The sequence below is a fragment of the Grammomys surdaster genome, unplaced genomic scaffold, assembly GCF_004785775.1.
Source record: "Grammomys surdaster isolate TR1022 unplaced genomic scaffold, NIH_TR_1.0 958, whole genome shotgun sequence".
In the NCBI taxonomy this organism is placed as follows: domain Eukaryota; kingdom Metazoa; phylum Chordata; class Mammalia; order Rodentia; family Muridae; genus Grammomys; species Grammomys surdaster.
In genome coordinates, this window is record NW_021605377.1 from 9807978 (window position 1) to 9831723 (window position 23746).

Here is a 23746-nt window from a genome sequence, read left to right on the forward strand (position 1 = left end):
TCGTCACAAGGTGTAGCAAATTTGTGTGCCGTCTCTTTAAGTTGTAATAGAATCCCGATAGCATCGATCACGGGCTCACATCCGCCTGGCCACCACCGATCACACCTCTCTCCAGGTTACTACCAGCTTCCCGACACCAACTCGCGAGTCCGCTACGTCGGATGCACGGGGGCTTCACTGTGTGCGGGCGCGGTGGACTCCCCCGGGGCGCGCTCCCGCCAGGCCCTCGGCTGTCAGCAGCGCGGGCGGCGTCTCGGGGCTCGTCTGGCCACGCCTGGAGCGCGGGCTTTGATTGGGCCGCCGTTGTTGTAGTGACCGGGAAGCGCCCGCACTCCAGGCTGACGGTTCCGGGCGCCGCACGGTCCCCCCTCGTCCCCACCCTTCCCTATTCCCCCAAAGCCCCGGACGCCGTCTGCTTCCCGCATGGCTTCCGGCCCGGTAAGGTCCCCACCGCTACCGGAGCCGACCTTTGGGCGACGGGACCGGGGGAGAGGGACCACGCCGGGCCTGGCAGGCCTGGGAGGTAGTCCCGGACCCGGAGCTCCGGAGCTCACTCAGCTCCCCGGAGCGGGACGCCGTGCCCGGGTGAAGCGGTGGGAGCTGCTCCAGGGATCCCGGTGCTCGGGGCTGAGCCGGAGCCGGCTCCGGGACTTGCCGGCTGGGTTCCGCGGCATGCCTGCGTCAGAATCACCTGGGAGGTTTAAAGGGCGCGGGAGGCTGCGGCGAGCATCTGCCGTTCGGCGCGGTGGGCGGGTCCCTCGGCGGCTCGCACCGGTGCCTGGGCTCGGCGGGGTTCCTCCGGATGGGGACCCCTCCGGATGGGAGCTGGGGCAGTGCCCGAGCCTCTCAGCTGAGTTATGATGCCCGCGCCTCCCTCGCTGACCGCTGATGGATGCTGCGGGGTCCTCTTCGGTCCCCGGGGGAGGGACAGGCAACGTTGACCTCTGACCTCGAGAGTTTGAATTCTGCACCTGCTTTCAGACCTAACAACTTTCCATCCTAGGAGGATCCGATTCTGGAACGTTATTTTAAAGGTCACAAAGCTGCGATCACCTCCGCTGACTTCAGCCCCAACTGCAAACAAATTGGTAAGTTTTTTGTTTTCTTTCTTTCCTTTTCTGACAGTCACCAAAGCTCACTTGGCTGAAAGACTTACTTTTTTATCCCTGTCTGAGAGAGCCAGGCGCGATGGGGTACACAGGGCCACTCTGGGTCCCCCGGTCTTTGCTCAGTATGTACTACTCGCTGGTCTGGGTCTGACAGACAACTTTCGTGAACTAACCACCAGGAGGAGTGAGTGGGAAGGGGAGGGGTTTGTGATCGGCCTAGGGAGGGTGGAGTATTGGCTGGAGAGTTTGTGAAAAGTTCTGAGACGAGCAGGAGGAAGTGAGGACCGAGCAGTTGAGCTGCACCAGAAGCTGGGGGGAGCGAGGGGTCTCAAGTAACCCCTGGGAAACTCCGGGTATCGGGAAGGAGCCGAGCGCCTACATGAAAGGAGGGACCTTCTCGGAAGTTCGCCCCTACCTGAGCCGGGAACTCCAACCTCAGGATCCACTGTACTTCCCCCGCGTGCTGGCTCGGTGGCCGCGTCTACACACGACCCGTGAGGATCCGGATGGCCGTGAGGTGGACCTGGGCAGGCAAGAGCTGCCTGCTGCTGGCGCTTTTAACACTGGCTTATATTCTGGTGACATTCTCAGTCTCCACTTTGTATGCCTCCCCAGGAGCCGGCCGTTTCAGGGAGCTGGGGCCAAGACAGCTCCCAGACCTTGAAAGGAGGGAAGAGGATTTGTCTCGGCCTCTTTATGTAAAACCCCCTGCAGATTCCCATGCCCTTGGGGAGTGGGGGAGAGCCAGCAAACTCCAGCTCAACGAGGGTGAACTGAAGCAGCAAGAAGAACTCATTGAGAGATATGCCATCAACATTTACCTCAGTGATAGGATATCCCTGCACCGCCACATAGAGGATAAAAGAATGTATGAGTGTAAGGCCAAGAAGTTTCACTACAGGTCTCTCCCCACCACCTCCGTTATCATTGCCTTCTATAACGAAGCCTGGTCCACTCTGCTACGAACCATTCACAGTGTTTTAGAAACATCTCCGGCTGTGCTTTTGAAGGAGATCATCTTGGTAGATGACTTGAGTGACAGAATTTATCTGAAGGCGCAACTTGAAACTTACATCAGCAACCTCGATAGAGTTCGCTTGATTAGAACCAATAAGAGAGAGGGTCTGGTCCGGGCCCGTCTAATTGGGGCCACTTTTGCCACCGGGGATGTCCTGACTTTCCTGGATTGTCACTGTGAGTGTAACACTGGTTGGTTGGAACCACTTTTGGAAAGGATCGGTAGCGACGAAACAGCAGTTGTGTGTCCAGTTATCGACACTATTGACTGGAATACTTTTGAATTCTACATGCAGACCGGGGAGCCCATGATTGGTGGTTTTGACTGGCGTTTGACCTTCCAGTGGCATTCTGTCCCCAAACATGAAAGGGACAGGCGGACGTCAAGAATTGACCCTATCAGGTCACCCACCATGGCAGGAGGACTGTTTGCTGTCAGCAAGAAGTATTTTCATTACCTGGGAACCTATGACACTGGCATGGAAGTCTGGGGAGGTGAAAACCTTGAGCTGTCTTTCAGGGTTTGGCAGTGCGGTGGCAAGCTGGAGATCCACCCATGTTCTCACGTGGGCCACGTGTTTCCCAAGCGCGCGCCCTATGCTCGCCCCAACTTCCTACAGAATACCGCGAGGGCGGCTGAAGTCTGGATGGACGACTACAAAGAGCACTTCTATAACCGAAACCCTCCGGCTCGAAAAGAGGCCTATGGTGATATTTCTGAAAGGAAGTTACTGAGGGAACGGCTGAAATGTAAGAGCTTCGACTGGTATTTGAAAAATGTGTTCTCTAACTTACACGTCCCCGAGGATAGACCTGGCTGGCACGGAGCCATCCGGAGCATGGGCATCTCTTCCGAGTGCTTAGATTATAATGCTCCTGACAGCAACCCTACAGGGGCTAACCTCTCGTTGTTTGGATGCCACGGTCAGGGAGGCAATCAGTTCTTTGAATATACTTCAAACAAAGAAATCAGATTTAATTCCGTGACTGAATTATGTGCAGAGGTCCCCCAACAAAAGGATTATGTAGGGATGCAAAACTGCCCCAAAGATGGGCTCCCTATTCCAGTAAACATCATTTGGCATTTTAAAGAAGACGGAACGATTTTTCACCCTCACACAAGACTGTGTCTTAGTGCTTACCGGACAGCCGATGGCCGACCTAGCGTCCAGATGAAAGCCTGTGATGCCCTTGATAAAAACCAGATCTGGAGGTTTGAGAAATAGTCAAGCAGAACAGCACCTTCTCTTCGGGAGCTGACTCTAGCCTCTGGAATGTCGCTGTGCCCCATGATGATTGTATTTTACCAGAAGTCACCTGGCAGCTGTCTGTAAGAACACTGGGGATATCACTCTGAAGCTGGGTACACAGAGCACCGCTGCTCAATAGCTCAAAGTGCCTTCTCTGCTCTCGGGTTGTTTTATTTAAAAGCTTTGTCAATAAGGTCTCCTGCAACTCCTTAAAGAAAGCTGTTGTGAACTGAGATGCACAAACAAGCTTAGCAGTAGAATGCTTAGCTAGCTTGTGCAAGACCCTGAGTCTGACCCACAGCACCACAAAATACATGCAACACTTAATGTTTAGAACATAAAAAGTACAGGCAAAATGGGGTAGGAGTCATTCTGATTGGTAAATTCATTGCATGTACTTTTTTTTGTTGTTTTTTTTAAATCAAAACATGTGAATGTGTAATTAGAGCTATTACTTTTTGATTACATTCTTTTAGCCAGCACATTAAATTTTAGGTTTTTAAAAACCAACTTGTCTTTGATGAAATAAAAGTTGAAGAAATTTGATCTTGAGGAAGAGGCCTGGAGTTGGTATGTTTTATTGGAAGAGGGTCCTGGTCTGAATGCCAAGTTTGGAGGTCTTATTTTATTTTGAGACAGATCTTATGCATCCTAGGCTGGCCTTGAACTCCTGAGTCTTTCTTCCGCCTCTCAAGTACTGGGATTACAGGCGTGTGCTGCCACAGGTGGTTTGGAGGTCTTTTTTGACAGATGGATATCTCGGAAAGACAGTGAGCCATTCATCTTCTGTTCTTTGTAACCGTGAGCTGTTGTACTGAACTGACTTACATCTCCGTACCTCACATCACTCTGCTCTGTAAGCTGCACTCTGTGAACTTGTTCGTGAGTCATAGGGCATTTTTCTGATCGCACCTCCTTAAGTTATGAATGTACTAGAATGAAGCTCATTCAGAATACCGCGCCTCCCTTTGTCAATGCCTAATCATTTGAAGTAAACACAATTGAGACCTCCTTGAAGCTAACCCCAAATGCATTTCCTGAAATGTGTGAAACTGAAAGTAGGTCCAGTTCTGCAGTGTTCCACGCTCCCCCCACCCCCAGAGTTAGTACTGACCTGGAAATTTAGGGGCTTCATCTTAAGATTGCAAGTGGAAGAAAAGGCTGTCTTGGTCCTTGTTGATCGGTGCCTTGAAGCTCCTTGAAGCACCGAGCAGCCTGGCACTCGGGTAGCCTCTTACTGAGTGTGAACAAATGTCTCAGCGCAGGGTGGCCTCAGTTGAGTCGTTCGTTTATCTTGCTTGGGCCTCAGTTTCCTCTTCTGTGTTGCTGGATTGGCTCTTTAGGATCCCTTTCCGTCTGAAGGTCAGCCGTACATCCCTCTGTGCTGCTCACCGGCTGTGCCACTTGGAGAAACACTTTTGTGCCTTGACTTTTAACATAGGTAGTGCTGAGTAGCTGGACAGCGCTCTGTTTTGAAGATGGAAAAGTGATTGTTAAACTTATGCGAGCTGAGCTCACCTGAAGTGCTGTGTTTCTCAGAGGATATTATCATAGTTAGTTTTCCAGTCACTTTATTTTGACAGCTGTTGAACTAACTGGTTCTGCTATTTAAAGGTTTTAAATTTTTCAAAGCAATCTTTGACTAAAAATATAAATATTTCCCAAACTAGATTATTTCAGAATAAACATGTTTTACCACATTTTTACTAGTTCCCTACTAACATTTTATCCAGAAAGCACAGGCCAAATTTGGGAGTGATTCTCAGTTTCTTGACTTTGATACAAAAAGTGCATGTTCCATAGAGAACCAGCCCACAGGAATTCATAAGAAAATTGTTTTCAATGTTTGCTTGACAGGATGGAGAGGGGGAATTTTGTAAACTCTGAATTTAAGTAAATTGTCTAGAGTGACCATTGGAAAACATTAGCGTTTGTGTGTACCTGTGACTGTTTTGTTTCTCACTAATTCTTAGAAGGAAAATCTCTTACTACTTTTTTCTAAGTTATCCAGCATCCTTAAAGTTTAACCTGTCTAGATTCCATGAGCAATAGTTGACCCTGGGTTTTATTTAAGGAAAATATATAAAAGTGCTCATTCAGGAGGAAATTTTCCTACATGCATTCTCTCCTTGTCCTAGTCTTTTTGTGGTTTGTTCTGGTCAGCCCTATCACATGAGAGAATTAAATGTATGCTATTCAGAAGTGAAAATACTTTTACTTAGTATCTCTGTGCCCCTGACAGAAGAGAGAAGAGGCTTTTAAGACTCAAGTCTTTCTTCTGTGTGACCTGTCTCTCTCTATTAGTGGTTATGGCCCCTCAGTCCTTTTTAAGCTAGTAGTTGATTTCTGTCAGAAGAGTATAACTCAGAATAATGTACATAACAAAGGAAACTGGAATTGTATTTTATATGCAGACATGTTCCAATTTCATTCCCAAAGCACACCATAGTGAAACACTCAAAAGACTCTGTCACTTATTTCTGGTTTTTGGCCAACCACCCAAGTTCTCCCTTTGGCTGTAGAATTTACATGTTGAAGTGTGAGGAAAATATTTGATGAGCAAGGAGTTCTCCATTTTGTTGTTTACTTGACCAGTCCTGTGAATAGACTAGCCACATAAGCATCTTAGCACTTGTTTTGATTTTAAAATGGTAATATAGTCATCAGAAGGATTTCTGTAACTTTAAGTACCTTGTTTGTAAAGAGAAAGTGTGTTTATTCAGCCAAAAAATAGGCTCTTACATGTGCATTAATGTTAGCAGACTCAAATCCAGGCAAAGGATTTATTTTTAAGTTGTGTACTCTCGGTTATTTTATTGTCTCGGTTTTAATGAATAAAATTTAGATTTGACTTGTCTTTTGGAATTGGTATTTTAACAAGATTTCTGAATGAGCATAAAGCAGAGGTTTAGATTTATGTCTTTTGAACAGTGACTGTTTCTTTTTGTTAATGGTGTCTGTAATATTGGAGAAGACATGCAATAAAATGTATGCCTAATTATTTTTGCAAACCGATTCTGATGATTTTGGTCTATGGAGTTAATGTTCCTATGTTCATGCTGATGGTGGTGGTGGGATAGCTACATAAATGTTATTGTTTTACTTGAAAGTTCAGACAAGGTCTAAGTTGGGCTTCCTGCTTAACCATGTAGGATGCCATCAGCCAGTAAGGATGTGGTGGCAGCGCTATTATGAATTATGAGCAAACTGGAAGTGATAAGGATCTCTGGGACTGTTCAAGGAAACAAGTGGGCCCCTGGACATATGAACACCACTCCTTTCAAAATCTTGGGGTGAATAGAAAACTCTTGTCCCCTAAGAACCATGCAGCCTCACCCTTTCCCCTGTCTATAACTGCAGTCCCCTCCCACTGGTAGCGTGAGTGATTTTTTTTTTTTCCTTTCTGGAACAGGGTCCCATGAACCCCAGACGGTCTTCACTGCTATGCAACCAGGGATGGCCTTGAACTTCTGATCTTCTTATTCCATCTCTTAACAAGTACCTTGTATCCTTGCCTCTCCAGTGAGATATGTTGTCCTGAAGGTGTTTATCCTGTGTACCCTGCTTCTATCAGATATATTGACTCCACATTTAAGGACACGTATTAGATACGCAAGCATTTTTCTTGTTGTTATATATAAAAAGTTTCTATAAATGCAGATGTTCCCTCTAAGCAACTCTTTTTTGGTTGGTTGGTTGGTTGGTTGGTTTTGAGTGTTTGTTTGTTCGTTTGTTTGTTCGTTTGTTTGTTTTTCGAGACAGGGTTTCTCTGTGTAGCCCGGGCTGTCCTGGAACTCACTCTGTATACCAGGCTGGCCTCGAACTCAGAAATCTGCCTGCCTCTACCTCCCAAGTGCTGGGATTAAAGGTGTGCGCCACTACTGCCTGGCTCTAAACAACTCTTTAAGTTTGTTAGTCAGGTTGTGTCTCTGAGTTTTGGTTTCATGAATGTAAAAGGAAGGCTGGGCAAATTGTATGCAGTGCATTCCTGGCTGAGAAGGCTTTAGAGAGGGAGGGAAGAGGCTGGGAAATCCCAGGCGTCCCACAGAAGAGATTTTTGTAACACATACATTCATTCTGCAGCTTAGTACTAGGTCAAAGGTGAAAAGTCGGTTTGTATCGTAATTTCCTCGAAATTCTGAGAAGTCACAGTGCATCCCTTTGCCTAGAAGACAGAGAGTACAAAGAGGAGATGAATGCCTTAGGCACATAGCTGTTCCCAAGATTCTTATCATTTGCTGATGATAATCCGATACACCCTTTTCCTTCTGCTCAGTTTTATGACTTGCCCAGGCTGCTAGGTGGGGCACGATAACTCTTAATAGCTAAGAGGTAGCCCATGGTGTCTGCTCAGGGTTTTAAGTCACTTATTTGCAGTTCTCTAACCTATTCAAAACAGGGAAGGGAGGGACTGTTGATTTAATAATCCTTTAGTTCATGCTTCCGTGTTCGAGGGGCTGTCATGTTCTGGAAGTATACGTGTACAAGAGAACAAAACAGATACATTTCTAAAATGATATGAAGGGCTCATAGTCCAGTGAGAAAGACAAATATGCAAAGGAAAGCCACACATCCTTGTGTAACTAACTACTATGACGGAACAGAGGAACAGTCAGCGCTGCAGAAAAGGAGCAGGTGGCAGTAGGTGGCAATCAAAATGGAGTATGAGATAAAGGAAGGAATATTGAACTCAAGTCCTGAAGAGGGAACCAGCTGTGGAGACAGGAGAAAGAAGGCAGCGCAGGGAAAGACCAGGGGTAGGAAAGACCTTGTCTTAAGGGGAAGTCGGAGAACATCCAGAGAGGACAGAGCCTCAGACTCAAAGGGAGACAGAGAGATGAGCTCGTAGGACAGGCAGCCAGAGCTTGGCTAGGACTCAGACTACAAGCAGTTGCATAGCTTCTGGTGGCTCTACAGAAGATTTGCCTGTCTTCGTCCATATGTGTCCCGTGTCCCTTCCTCCCTCTGATGTGTCTTTAGGCAAAAGGGTTTTGTAGTTATAATTTATGGCCTTGGTAAATTCCATTACAATTACCCTTAGAAGAAGAACACACAGTAGCTGTGTCTCTAATGTAGCATTAGAAAGGCTGAGGAAGAACCTCTGTGAGCATAGCGCCTACCTGGGAAACAGTGAAATACATACTCAAAAAAACCTCCCTTCAAAAAGAAAAACAAAAGCAGTTGACAGGCAGGCGTCCTGGCACACGCCTGTAATCATCAGGGAGGCGTTAAGGAAGCTGAGGCAGGATTAGGAGAGTTTAGATTCGTGTGGACTACTTAGAGATACCCAATCCCCAATCCAAACAAACCAGTCAAAAACCCAGATAAGGGGAGGCCAAGCCAAAGGGAGCCAGATGCAGACTACAGGGAGGCAACCACAGAAGATGCACAGAGGGGAAGGCAATGGGACTTCCCAGGCCCTTCGGAAGGGACTGGTTTTTTTCTGTCCACACCTTGACCTCTGGCCTCCAGAACTGTGGAGTATCAGCTGCTGTTGTTTTAACGTTCTGAGTTAGTGGTACTTTGCAATGGCAGCCACAGGAAATGGAAGCGGGCATTTACGATCTGATCTGATTTATGTTTCAAATTTATGGCTACTGTAATGAAAACAAAGTAGGAAAGCCCTCTAGAGCTGCTGTAGGACCCTCAGAGGAGGGTCGGTGCGCAGGACGCTTGCGCAGAAGGAGCCTGCTCCTCAAACTAGCCCCGGGCTTGCTGAGTGTCAGGAGATTACGGAAGGGATGTGGTCACAGGGAAGAAGCAGGAGAATGGGAGATGGCCTATGCCTGGGCCCTTCCTAGCGCTGGGATTTAGAGCAAAAGAGATAGTCAAAGAATCAGAAAGCCTCCAAGAGTGGCATCATATAGGATAACCAGGAAGGCACGGTCTGTGGTGCAGTACACACTGAAGGGAGGGGTGAGCTGGGCAAACAGAGAGGTGGTGGAACAGAGTGAGGGAAAGGCCGTTTCAGACTTCCTTTCCCCTGCTGCCCCAGCAGCTCACTGTGGTCCCACACTGGCCCTGGTGAGTAGCAGCCCCCACCATTCACCTGCTCCACAGAGGCTCCTCACAAATGGGTCTCACTGTGCGGCTTACAATACATCGCTCCCACAGTTTCCCTACGTTCTCCAGGCAAAATCCAACCATCCTGGGATTTCTGAGACAATATTTGAGCCGGACACACACCTTCCCACACACTGTAAACCCATGGTTATCCAGTCCACACAGATCTTCTCTGCACAGCAAGAGGCGTGCGATCCTTAGCCATCCCCCTCAACATACTCACAAAGGGATTTCAAAGTGTATTTAAAGGGCGTGGATCCAGGGGGAGGGGAAGTCGGGAGGGACCAGGAAGGAATAGAGGGAAGGGAAACTGTCATCAGGATATAGTATATGAAAAGAGGATATTTTCAATGAAAGGAAAAAAACGTTTTTTTAAAGAATTATGTTTTCCCTATGTATATGTAATTTCTTTGCCCTGTTCTCGGCTTGAAGGCCTCACTTAGAGATTTGGCCTTTTAAAACACTAGCACAACCCCTCCCCCACTTCATGTGAATAGGTGGGGGGGGGCACACCTATGCATACCTATTTCTGGAGGTCAGAGGCCAGTGGACAGCCTCAGGGGCCATTTCTAACTTGTTTGATTTTGTCTAAGTGATGTACTGTGTGTGTGTGTGTGTGTGTGTGTGTGTGTGTGTGTGTAGTTTGGTTATGTGTGGGTACATGTGTGTGCACATTAGTGTGAGGCCAGAGGTTGATGTCAGATGTCTTTTCACGTTCTTTTCCACCTTTATTTTTTGAGTCAGGATCCTTCACTGAACCGGAAGATAACTGACTTGGCTAATAAAGCCTCCCCAGCCCTGGGCTCACAGTTACATGTCAGTATGCCTGGTTTGGTTGGTTGGTTTGGTTTTTTTCATTGTTGTTGTTTTATTTGTTCAATATGGCTTCTGGGGGTTGGTGAAGTTAGGCCCTCGTGTTTCCGAGGCAAAGCACACTGTATCGGCCATGACAGCTCACCAGCCTGAGGTAGTCCTCTTGAATAAACTAATTATGCCAGGAGTTGGAGCAGAGAGTCAGCCATGGCGAAGAGGATAAGCTGTGAAAGAAAAAGGATGCAGCGGGTTAGAGGCTTTTAAGAGACTCGGTGTCCCTGGCAGTCACATGGGGTTGGAAGTGGTTAAGGGGGCCTCTGGCTGTAAAGGAGATCGTGTGTCCATACTTCTCAGGCCCACGGGTCACATTTAGGAAGAAGACGCAGTACAGAGCCTTTAACTAAGGGGATGTGCACAGCACCATGGGAGTGTAAGTTTACTCCATGACTGATGAGCACAGACACTTAAGACAACTGCTGGTCGTACCTGGAGGAAGCCAAGCATGCAGCAGGAAGGTATGTCTGTATCCTCCCTTTCTCCAGCACCCTCCTGTCTGACTGACTCTCTCTCTCTCTCTCTCTCTCTCTCTCTCTCTCTCTCTCTCTCTCTCTCTCTCTGCCCTTCCCTTCCTTCCCTTCCTCTCCAGGTTGTCTTTACTGAAGTTTTTTTTATTTTTAAACACCCACAGGTCCTTTACACACAGAATTTTTGTGTTTTGTGTTTTGTGTTTTGTGTTTTTCCTCATCCACAGCAGAGGAAATTTAAATTAGGGCTAGCACTTAGGGCTGACACCGTGGTTCATTGCTTGGATAGTACAAACAGTCTCTGAGCAGATTAAGCTGTTTACATTTGTAGTCGCAGTTAGAATACTGTGATTTTACTGAATAGCCCTCATCCATTTGGGTTTATAAATGTGTGTACCCGAGGATTACATTTTATTTTTTTAATGATCGACAGAGAAAGCCTTATCATTTCCTTGTTTATCTTTCCCTAAGGAAGGCAGTCTGTCGCTCTCTGCTGTGGCCCGAAGGCCACTGAGCCTCTGAAATGCAGGAGCAGTTCTGAGTGTGGGCCTGCAAACCTGAACTAGCAAAGAGCAGAAGCGGAAACCGTGGAAGGGCTTCTGTAATAACTGTGCAAAAGTCAAGGCTTTCTATAGGAAGGTGATTTGAATTACCTGGCTCCTCATGACTGCTGAGTGAAAAGACCCGAGAGACCACATAATTCAAACTTACAAAGATAGACGTGGGTCACCGGTCAAGTGAGATGATACAGCAAGCAAAGGCACCTGTCACGTCAGCCTGACATCCTGAGTTTGAGTCCCATGAGTACATAATGATGGAAGGAGAAAACTGACTCCACAGAGTTATCCTCTGACCTCCACTCTCGCCCTGTGATACAAGCACCCACAAATTATGTATGTCTATGTCTCTGTCTGTCTGTCTGTCTGTCTGTCTCTTCCTCCCTCCCTCCCTCTCACACACATATACACACACAGATAATGATGATAATGATGAGGACGATGATGTTTTTAAAGATACATAATGGATGTGGTCCTCTTTAGAAGAGTCTAGTATCTGTCCTCTGACTTCCACCCAGCAGTAACTATATTACAGATTTATCAGAATGGTGTGTGTATGTGATAATCATACCATTTACTCAGCAGCATCGTACACAAAGGCAACAAGATTGCAATCAACCTAAATAGGGTAATTTCAGTATCCAATGTGCCCTTTTCAAATACTCAGCCAGAGTAAAGCCTGGCCGGTATAGAATGAGCAGCACACAAGGTGAGCCCCACACCTTAGCTCTCTTCCTAGCCACACCCTCCCTGGAGGATAGCAGAGAATTAGAACAGCAGCAGCAGATCCCACTGACTGAGCAATTCCAGATGTGGAACTGGAGAGGCTGGGGTCCTGAGAAGTTACTGAACACAGCCTCAAAATAGTGTCTGTTCATGGCGTAACTTCCTAGATAACAGAACAGGTTAATCTCTGTGGAGGGCAGAATCCACAGGACTCTAAATACTTCTTAAAGCCCCACCAGCCATGATCACTGCTACCTTGGGTCCAAACCGGAGCATGAGTTTCAGTAGGGACAAAGCGCTTAGTTATGACTTCTAGTTTGACTGGAAATCACTAAGGAAAAAATATGTATTAAAAGGTATTTCTTTGAAGACAAAATGTGGACATGGCAAAGTCTGAATAGGGAAAGAAGATACAAGGGTTTCTTGTACTGGTTTAGAATTTTTCGACAGGCTTGGAATTATCAAGATTCAAATGTACCAAGACCAGAGAAGGGAGCAGAGTAAGATTTTATATGTTAACAAAACAAAAGCTCCCGCATGTACTAAGGAGGAGGGAAAGGGAACAGGCAGAGTGCAGAAGAGAAAATGCTTGTCGTCCCTCACATACAGAGTACATGAGAATGACACACAATGTCCGTGAGCACATAGAATTCCCATTCCTAGTGGTTGTCCTTCCCCATGGCCAAGGAGAGGGAAGTTCACTGAGGACCCTTTCTTCATAGTATTCAAGCTGTGTATCAGGTACTAATTTTACCAACTGAAAGGACACATGAGATAATGTTTAAATCCTGCAAAGAAGAAAGAAAATGCCATCTAGTTTTAGAAAATAGTATCTTGTTTTGTTTCAACTTTGGCTTTCTGAGACAGGCTCTTGTGATGTAGCTCTGACTGGCCTCGAGTTCGCAGTACCCCTGCCTCAGCCCCAACTGCAGAGAGATTACAAGTGTGTGCCACTATATACCTAGCTCTAGAAAACGGTACTCCCTACGGACAAGCCTGAAGTTTTTTTCACATCAATGATGAAGAGAACGCAGGTTGACCAGTCAATTTTAACTGTTGCTTCAGGTGACAAACCAAGCACACAACAGCGACAACAGCCCCTGCTGACTCTCCAGTTAGTATGAAGAAAAGCACTTCCCAGTATGTCTGTGATCTCACCCCTAGAGACACAGCAGGGCTGGAGACGGCAGAGCAGAGCAGAACAACCTGGTGTCATCTGGGAAGAGAGGCTCAGTTGGAGATGGGCCTCCCTCATGTTGGCCTGTTGGTATCGGTATCACTGTGGGGCATTTTCTTGCTTGGTGGCTGATAGGAGAGGATGTGTGGCCAGTGTCACTCTTGAGCTAGTAGTCCCAGGTACAACAAGGATCAAGCTGAGCAAACTGTTGAGAGCAAGCCACTAAGCAGCCCCCTGCTTCAGTTTGTGCCTCCAGGTTCCCTCCCACTTGAGTTCCTGCCCTGACTTCCCTCAGTGAAGGATGTGACCTGGGAGGTGTAAGATGAAATAAACTCTCTCCTGTGCTAAGTTGTCGTTGGTTAGTTTATCTGACGGCAACAGAGAAACCTAACTGGGATAACAGACTTTTGTTCATCTCTTCCTCAAACAACAGATTGCCATTTTGATAATGTAGTGTGTGTGTGTGTGTGTGTGTGTGTGTGTGTGTGTGTGGTGTATACATTTTTCTTAGATTAGTAGATTTACTAGCTAACATTTTTCTTAAAGTCCTTCCTTGGCTATGCTATCTTAAAATAGAGCAGTCAAATGGTGAATGCTATACACTCTGGCATCTTAAGTGATGTGGAATTGTTTATACAGGGTGTGGTTCCATAGAAATATGTGAAAGCTAATTCTAGGCTCACATGATCCAACAGTACTCTTCATACTTGCAAACTATTTTTTAAAATGGTGCTGGAGTCTACTAAAATAGATCTTAATTAAGAAAGAAGATTAAGGACTTGGTGAGGTTAAACACATCCATAATCCCAATACTTTAGAGCAGTCGGGAAGCAGAAGGGTCTGGAAATGAAGGTCACCACTGGCTCATGGCAAGCTCTTGGCCAGCTTGGACTACCTGAGATCCTGGGGGTGAGGGGTGGGGATAAAACAAAGAAGGGAGGGGATTTAGGAGAGAGATCCAATGCTGGTTTACATATCAGTATGAATATTCTTACTTTTCGTCATTGTTTGTTTATTTTTTCAAGACAACCTTTGTAAAACAGTCCTGGCTATCCTGGAACTTGCTATGCAGACCAGGCTGGCCTCGAACTCACAGAGATCTGCCTGCCTTTGCCTCCATACCATAGTGCTAAGATAAAAGGTATGCACTATCGTTGCTTTGCTTTCTTTTCTATCCTTTTTTTAAAGTGATTTATTAATTTTTTTTATTTCACTGGTGTTTTGTCTACCTATGTGCTTGTGTGGAAGTATGGAATCATCTGGAGCTGGAGTTTACAGACAGTTGTGAGCTGTCAGGTGGGTGCTGGGAATTGAACCCAGATCCTCTAGAGGAACATCCAGTGCTCTTGATGGCTGGACCATTTCTCCAGCCCTAATTAAAAAAAAAAAAAAGTTAGTAGTTTTTATGTTTTGTTTTTCTAAAATGTAAGAGAAGGCATGAAGTATACCAAGCTACACTTGTAAATGAAGCATCTTTGTTGCTGTCGTGTCATAAATGGTAGCCCTCACTTAAATCTGATTCTGTAGCTTAGTCTTTTAGCCGTCTTACTGAAATTGAAACATCTTTCTGGTCTCCAGGCAGGTACATATCTCATTGGCTTCTCCAGTTTACGGTGTCTGGACAAACTCTTGGTTTCCACCCCATTCTGTCTCTAGACCAATGGTTCTCAACCTTTGAGTCACAACCTGTTTGGCAAACCTCTGTCTCAAAAAAAAAATTACATTATGATCCATAACAGTAGCAAAATTACAGCTATGATGTCTTATGATTGGGATCACCACAGCACGAGGTATTAAAGGGTCTCAGCATTAGGAAGGTGAGAAGCACTGCTCTAGACCCCCTTACCCCCTTTTATACGGTCTTTCCCATCTCATTAAATAGCCTTTGGATTTTCCTAGCTTAAAAGCACCAGGATCCTTCTGCTTCTCTTCATCAAATCCTCTAACAAGCCCCATAGTGTCAACCCCTCCAGTTTCCACAGCCTCAGACCTTTTAAGATCACCGGCCCCTCCAAACTGCATCTTGGTAATCCTGGAGTTGATTTCTTTCTTTGTTCCCACTCTGTTTTCTGTGGGACGTGCCTGTTAAAGTAACCCTAGAGGCCAGAAGCTTCACCACCAGGAAGTCATTAGTCAACTCTGAATTACTCTACAAACTACTGGAGATTAGCAATTCAAGGAGGACAAGTGTGCTTGGCCTTCCAGTTGTGGAGGTTTCTCTTGGTGGCCAAGTTGCCTCTGTCACTTTGAGGCCTGTACTAATGTGGTGTGTCACAGCAGTGCTTGATAGAGGAAATTGCTCCCCTCTTGACTGGGAAAGACAGGAAGATCTGATGTCCTAATACCCCATCAAAGTCTTCCCCCATAATCTAACCCCTCCTGATATGTTTATAAAAAGAGAAAGAGAATATGTTCTATGGGTGTGTGGTGAGGTATGGGGGAAGGGGATGTCCTCAGCCAGCCCATGCCGAGGCATTCCTTCCCCCTGAGGGACCAGCCACATCATGGTATAGTATAGAATATAGAGAGAGTTTATTCAGGGCATGGGGAGGGGAGTTAAGAGGGTATTAGAGGCAGAGGAAGAGAGAGTTGAGAAGTAAAGAAGTAGAGGAGAAGAATAGAGTCTGGCCATGAGCATGTGGAAAGAGGTGTGGAGGGGAAGAGAGGAAGCAAGAGGCAAGAGAGCAGGAGATCAAGAGAGAGAGAACAAGAGTACAAGAGAGAGAGAAGGGGGCAAGCAGCCCCTTTTATAGTGGGCCAAGCCTACTTGGCTATTGCCAGGTAACTGTGAGGGTGGAATTTAGACAGAATGCTAACATTCCCCCATTTGATTTAATTTAAAAAAAAGAAAAAATAGAAACAGGTGGTGTCGAAACAGGAATAGGGTCGTTGTGATATCTGGCTACTTCCTGCTGGCACTGGGGGCAATGTGTCTCTAGGGAACCTAGAAGAATGGGTATGGTGGGGGATGTCTGTCTAGTCTTAGGAGAGTTGGTTGTTTCCTGCTGTCCAGGGTCTGTGGAGCCATCTGAGGATAGGTCAGAAGGAACAGATCCAATAGAAGCGTCTGTGTGTATGACAGGAGATGGAGCATCTGGAGGTTGCTTCTCTGAAGCTGTTCTGGATGTGCCTGAACTTGACAGGATGTAGGGAATAAGATTAAGTGCATTTGGGAGAAAGAAAACTTTTTCTAAGATGTATGTTTGAAGCCCAGAAGAATCCCACCCTCTGGAATAGGTAGTCAGTGGGAACTTTAGGCAGATGTACTTATCTGTATGGAGCCTATTGGGTCCATGGGAGGTAGATCTGAGTGGGTTTCCTGTAGATTATAAGTTTACAAAAGAGATAACAGCATGAGTTAACAACATAGTCTTTAAGATGAGCCTTTGTTGGAACATATAATGGAATGTTTTATTAGAGTTAGGCAAATTCATAGGAACTCAGATAATATTAGGACAATAGCATAGCAAGAAGAAGAAATATGAAGCATTTAATTGATGGCAACTGAGTTTGGGTAATGAGGTAACAGATAATATCTGAGAAAGCTTAGCTGTCAATGTAGTCCAAAGTCTGAGAAAGAGTAAACAACAATCTAATGGTTATATGTATTTTTAAAAATGACAGAGTCCGCTAGCTAACAGTTCCGGTGATCTCCATGGTCTCTTGGGCAGAGTCAGTCTGGCTTTCAAGTGCAGGGCTTTTTCTCAGTGGAATGGATACATGTGACATGAGAAATGATTTACCTTGGTTTAGCCAAGTCATTTGACTCAGGTATCTGGTTTTTATCTACTGCATTTTTCAGTGATCATATCACAATCAGGAAGTATCTTCTAGGTGTGTCCATATCTTCTGAAACCATTTTGGGTCAACTGTTAAAGGCTTTGGGAATTCCGTCTGTCATAAATTTAATAATTAGCAAACTTCTGACAAGATTGAGAGCCATAAGGATTGGTTGTAACTGAATAGAATTTAATAGCAGTAGTAAAAAATCTATCAACGGGTAGATAGGAAAGAGTCTTAAATAACTTTGACAGGTGGTGTTGGTAGAGAAAAGCACATTTTGCATTAGCAAAGAAACATTTGGCTAGGACAAGAATAAGAAAGCTGACACCAGTGGCATAAGATCATGGTGACAGAAAATGAGCTTGTCTAGGCAGGTTTTGGCCTATGACACAAATTAAGCACACAGGATGCGGGAACAGACCAGGGGAGTGGGAGCAAGAATAGGTAAGTGCTTGGGAAACCTTTTGCTATTTATTAGGCCACTGGCAGTACGTGGAAAGATCGCTTAAAATATATGTTCAAAGACATCTCAGTACCCATTGGGGGGTTACTGGATTATTTGTACCAGCGTCCCAAGAATAATTCAATAACCAAAACTTCCAACCAGGCTAGAGGACGAAGTCGTCACCAAGGCCCCCTAGAGGTTATACACAGTAAGTCCCAGACTTACTGGAAAGTATCCCTACCCTAGATCCAGGGGTTTAAATGGCTGTGAAAGCCTAGAGATAGGGGGAGGTGGGAGAGCCGCTTTTGAGGGGTGTGGTCACCCAAGGGTCTGGGTAGGGCATTGAAATGTGTGTGTTCAAGGATTTTTTGCGGTCTGATAGTGAGAAATGACCCACAGGTTGCTCCCCCATGGTGCCTGCCATGTTGTGGGCACTGCTGTTGATCACAGTCATTTTTCTTCCACTTAAAGATTTTTTTTTAAAGTTTTTTACAACAACTCTTTTTTTTAAGATTTTATTTATTTTATATATGTGAGTACACTGCCACTGAAGAGGGCTTTGGATCCCATTACAGATGGTTGTGAGCCACCATGTGGTTGCTGGGAATTGAACTCAGAACCTCTGGAAGAGCAAGCAGCCAGTATTCTTAACCACTGAGCCATCTCTCCAGCCCCACTTAAAGATTTTTTTAAGCTAACATCTGACACATGGTTCTTTTAATGAATCATTAAATGTCATAAAAGTACAGAGCAAAAACAGATTTTTTTTATGGTCATCTCATCCACCTTTAAAGCATTTCTGGGTCAGTAGACAAAGGCAGGTTGCCTTTGGTGGGTGATAGTTTCCTAAGCTTGCCCGCACTGTGGCTATATGTGGCTATGTGTAACCATATCCTTAGGGAAAGCACACAGAAACTTTTCGGAGTAAGGATGCTGTGATTTGCACAACACGTCTTCAGATGGTTCAAGAAAAAAATGTCTCTGCATACACACGTGATCATGTACAAAGAGAAGAGCCAAAGACATACAGACAAAATATTAACAGGTGGGATTGGGCAAAGAGCGTATTAGTTCTACTTAAGATATGACTTCAGTGTGAGCCTATATCCACATAGTTTTTTTAAGTACCTCGTCTGTCCCTTTGTAACACTGTGGGAAGGTGACTAATGCACTTTACTCCAGTGTGCCCCTGCGGCTTGTACTCTGCTAGATAGCAGGGCACTACCAACTTAGAAGATTCATAATAAAATTTAAATATTTTTAAATAAGAAAATATCTTTGACATTACCTGGCCAGCCCCACAACCCCTGACTTGTCTGTCTTCTTGTTATTGATCAGACATGTGTGCACTTTTATCTCAACACCAATCTGTTCTTCTCTTTCCTGACAGCTACTGCTTCGTGGGACACCTTTCTCATGCTATGGAGTTTGAAGCCACATGCTAGAGCTTACAGATATGTGGGCCACAGGGATGTGGTGACCAGCCTGCAGTTCTCTCCACAGGGAAACTTATTAGCCTCTGCGTCGAGAGACAGAACTGTTCGACTCTGGGTTCTTGATAGGTAAGAGGAACAAACACAGATAGGTCTGGGTTGGACCTGTGGGAGTCTGCTGAGGCCTGACTGCTCTTACTGTGCCTTGTGGAGATGCTTCAATTCCCTAGTGACCTGTACTCAGTGGGGTCACAGATATACTGCCCTGGCTTTAACGTCAAACGGCTTCCTACAAGTTTCTCAAAATCCAACTCAAAATTATGTCCTCTTTTTGAAAAATCATTTGTCACCTGGAGATATGCACAATATGTCAGAAGCTTTGGGAGATGGCTAGAAGTATCTATGTAAATATGGAAGAAACATAGTGGCATATATCAGAAGGTCATTATTAACCTTACAATGCCTGCCCAGTCAGGGTTTTTAAGGGCCCTGGGGTCTCTGTTGACACCCCTGTGCCTAGAGCATCCTTTGATTGTTATCATTCATTTTGGAGCTCTAGAATTTTCTTGTTTAAAACATGTCCGACAAATACATAAATCATTGTTGGGTGTGGTGGCTTATACCTGTAATCTCAACATTCAGGACACAGACACAGACCTGAGTTCAAGGACAACCTGGTACACAGAGCGAGTTCCAGGATATCCAGAGCTATACAGAGAAACCCTGTCTTGAAAGGCCATTTAAATATATATATGTATATGTACATATATATGTATGTATATATATAAAATAAATACTATTAATAAATATATATATATATATATTAATGCATTTGCTGAAGTCATATTATTTGATAACAGATCTTTTGTGAGATCATCTTCAGACATGAGCTGATAGCCTGTCTATTCTAAAAGTTTTGTAGTTAGGATATCTTTTAAGTTTTAAATTCTAAATATATAAAATTTCAAACATCCATAAAAAATGCATAGCCCCACTTCCTTACCGCACCCACCAACAGCTTCAATAGCTGCCCTGTTCAGCCATCCTTGTATCAAATAGCTACCTCCAACTTCTTCTCAAGTGCTTTTCTAATGAACCCTGTATGTACTGTCGGCTTCCTCTGTCCTGTATCAGAGGCTGGAAGTGTCAGCGTTTCCCTTGAGTCTACTGTGGCAGGATTTGATTTGCAGTGTGTAACTCAATGGGCCGGCACCTACAGAGGAAGAAAGCTGGCAAATGATCGCCTGCTGCTAGGAACTTTATTCTGCCACCTCCCAAGGGAAATTCAGCTCTGAAAAGTCTGAGTGACAGAATGACAGATGTAAAAGCTCTTGACGAGAAGTAACATAGGAATGTGCATGGACTGTTGGGAAAGAGGAGGAAGGGGAGGGCTTAGGGTTCAGGCAGAAACATGTGCTGTAAAATCCTTAGCCTTGGAAATCTAGGACTAGTTCATTGTTTAAAGAGTTGAAACCTTTTGTGTGTTACTACTGATTTGGGAAATCTCAGGAAGCAAAGGTTAGCAGGGTAGGTGCGCTAAAATCTCAAATCATTAACTTGGTGTATATATCTACAAAGTGATTGTATTTCTATACCTTGGTTTCTCTTTCTAAATAATGTCACAGTCAGGCCAGGGCAATGGTAAGTTGTAGCAATGGGGAATTTATATGTCAGTGATTAGTTATCTATTGCTGTTTAAAGTCCCTCATAGTGAGTAGCTTAATCCAAAAACTATCACCTCTCTTTAATCTACGGGTACCTGGTGTGTTTTTCTCCCCATTTGGTGTTGGCTGAGGTTCCCCAGACAGCCTCTCAGGAGCTGGCAGTTGATCAGAAGTGTGTGCTCAGTCACAAGTCCTGGACCTTGATTTTCCTTGAGCCTGCTCATCCTTTGGGATAGCCTAGACTTTCCCACTGAGTGACAGGTCCGCTCCAGGACTGTAACAGCAAAAGCTGTCAGACCTGTTAAGGACTGGGCCCTCAACTGCGCAGTACCGCTTGCGCTGGACAGAGTAAGTCTCAAAAATCATACTGGATTCCAAAGAGAGGAGCAAGGCAGCAGCCCAGCCAACAGCACAAGAACTCTGCTGCCCTGGCATCTGCTGAGCTCCCTGTGCAGCAGAGCCCAGGCTGGGCCAGCCCACCTAGGGAGGCCCTAGAAAGGATGCATGTAGTATTGCAGTCTGCAGGTGGGTATAGACTGAAGTTCAGGAATTATTTTTTAAGATACTGACTGTGGCTGTGGCTTTGTGGTCACTGCAGGGGACAAGCCTTTTCTTTCTTGTCTCTAGTACCTGATGCCTTCTCACAAGAGTTCCTCTTGAAAATGAGCTGAAATGTAGTCCTTGAACATAGTGTTCTGGATCAGTAATATCAATCATTACGTATGTATTATCATATACCTAGTGATAGAAATTAATGATAAAGTGATATTTGCCCCTATAAGCCACTGGATGGGCAAACCAGACTGAATCTAAGAAGCTTTAAAGTATTGATTCTTCCCCATAAAATTCAATAGTCTGTTGTTGAACTCTTTCTGTATACCTGACATGTGTTAACTGGTGGTCTCACAGAGAGTCATGTCATCCCTGTCCTCAGAACACTCACTGGTTAGTAGAAGAGTAATCATTTAGTGTTTAAAAGTCAAGATATACTGCAGTAGTTCCAATCCTTGTTGCAGGTCAGGAGTAGTGTGGTTGGGTCAGAGGTCTGCAGCTAGGAAACAGTCTTCCTAAGCGTGAATGCAGAGGCACAGCTGGGTTGGAAGCACTGTGACCACTCTGGGTACAAAGTTCGCCTCAGTGGCAGGATATCCTGGCAGTGACCTTAAGGCGTTGTACTTTACAGTGAGCGAGCCAGTCACATGTTTACACTGGGATTTTATGAGCTTGGCATTACCTTTCAACAAGTGACAAGCGCAGTATGTAGGTGACTGGGGGGGTGGATGGGGAGAGGATTAGAACCGGAGACTGTTTAAGAGGCTTTTGCAGTAATCTAGGTAAAGGGTGCTGAGGATATAAGTTCCTGAAGGCAAGCGGAACTGGTGTGGTAAGGAGAGGGCTATTCAGGGATTGTGTACAGGGTGTGTTGATGTAACGCATGGAGCAGAAGCTGCATACAGCTTCTCTTGGCCCCTCTCGTACACACTGCTGCTGTTGCTCCAGTGCCAAGGTAGCAAACACAGCGTGAGCTACAGGAGTTCGGATGTCACCTGTGCATCTGAGGTTTGAGATCTAAGACAGATGTTTGGCTCAGTTCTGTTGTCTTGTCTTTCTCAAACATCACAGCAGACTCCCCATGTACTGTGTAGGAAATGATTTTCTAAATGCAAAAGTGACCAGGTACTCGTTAGAGTGCAGAGGGGCTGTTCCTCGGAAACGTAACACTGACACAGTTTCCCAACATTCGCCTCGAAAACGTTAACACTGGCACCGTTTCCCAGCATTCCCCCTTGGAACTCAGCACCTCCTCGAAGCTGCTGATTCTTCTTTGAAGTGAAGAGGAGCAGGGTGTTTACAGAGATTTTAACTTAGCACACCTTAACAGGAGGGCTGGTGGGAAGAAGAGCGTGTGCTCACATGTGGGCAAAGGCTTCTGCAGAGTTACCAGCCCGTATCTACTTTTTAAAAGACTTTGCTCACGTACAATGCTTGCATTGTATTCTTCTGTTATCTTTTCTCATTCCCCAGTCAAGAAAATAACATGGACATGTAATTTCAAAGCACCTTTGTTTCGTTCATGAGTATAAGATTGCGGCCATGGGGTTAGCAAGGCCATAGGTACACACTGAGCCTCAGTAATTGGTGCTGGTCGGTATGGGCTCAGGGAGGAGGGGAAAGGGAGATTCTCAGGAGACATTCTGTATAACAACATGTAGCACAGAAAATACCTTCTTCCAGCACAGACTGTTAGCTCCAAGTGGCTCCGATTCAAAACTTTGCCTTGGGGCTATCAGTTTTAATCAACCTTGCTCCTCTGAATTGAAACTTCTTTAAACTACAGATTCCTGTTTCTAAAGTAACACAAAGTGCAGTGTAGCTGCTGGTTCAAAATCCACTTTTCCCAGCTTCTGTGCAGGTATACATTTTAGGGGCAGGAGAAGCAAGCTCCCGCAGTTCAGTGTCAGCTGTGATTTCCATGAACCCAGCCTGTACACCACAGAATAAGTGAAGGGTACTGCACCACACGGCCTTCACATGCTCTCTTAAGGTTTGGTATGCCGTTAAGCTGTTTAACTTTCTAATTCTTCATGGTGACTGAGTGTTAAGTAATTTATCACTGTTAAACTGTGTTTTCAGGAAAGGGAAGTCTTCAGAATTTAAAGCACACACAGCCCCAGTTCGAAGTGTGGACTTTTCAGCTGACGGCCAGTTTTTGGTTACAGCATCTGAAGACAAATCCATTAAAGTATGGAGTATGTACCGTCAGCGCTTCCTCTACTCCCTGTACCGACACACACACTGGGTACGCTGCGCCAAGTAAGTGCAATTGGTTCCTCATACAGTAGTCCTCCTGCCCCAGACTATATTAACCCTCCACTTGCAACCTCTAGACAAGGAAGTGGGGTCATGTCCATTCATTGACTCAGCAAACGTTTATTCTGTGACTGCTGTGTGCTGGAATCACATATAAACCAAGCCGTCAGAATCCCTGTTCTCGTGCAGCTTCGACTCTACAGGTTCATGTGTGTGTGTGTGCGTGTGTGTGTGTTCTATGATTATATATGTGTGAATGTGTGTGTTCGTGTTCTATGATTATGTATGTGTACATGTGTGTATGTGTTCTAAGATTATATATATGTGTGTGTGTGTGTTCTATGATTATATATGTGTGTGCATGTGTGTGTGTT

General features: G+C 45.3%; 2 protein-coding genes across 3 annotated transcripts in view; both read left to right on the forward strand.

Moving 5' to 3' along the window:
- The first annotated feature begins 296 nt into the window (after positions 1 to 296).
- Positions 297 to 23746, forward strand: part of Poc1b (POC1 centriolar protein B) — a 108780-nt gene continuing 85330 nt past the window's right edge. The window contains exons 1-4 of one of the 2 annotated variants that reach the window (XM_028783023.1): positions 297 to 438; positions 1004 to 1088; positions 18855 to 19026; positions 23196 to 23375. In XM_028783023.1, coding sequence (XP_028638856.1) covers positions 424 to 438; positions 1004 to 1088; positions 18855 to 19026; positions 23196 to 23375 — 452 coding nt within the window. In that variant the 5' untranslated portion in view covers positions 297 to 423. Of the gene's footprint in view, positions 439 to 1003; positions 1089 to 6795; positions 6875 to 18854; positions 19027 to 23195; positions 23376 to 23746 lie in introns of those variants that run through there. The other variant, XM_028783024.1, reaches the window with a different exon arrangement.
- On the forward strand, positions 1340 to 6389 carry LOC114634424 (polypeptide N-acetylgalactosaminyltransferase 4). The gene has a single exon (XM_028783022.1). It carries the CDS (start codon positions 1616 to 1618, stop codon positions 3350 to 3352), a length of 1737 nt encoding a protein of 578 aa, XP_028638855.1. The 5' UTR covers positions 1340 to 1615; the 3' UTR covers positions 3353 to 6389.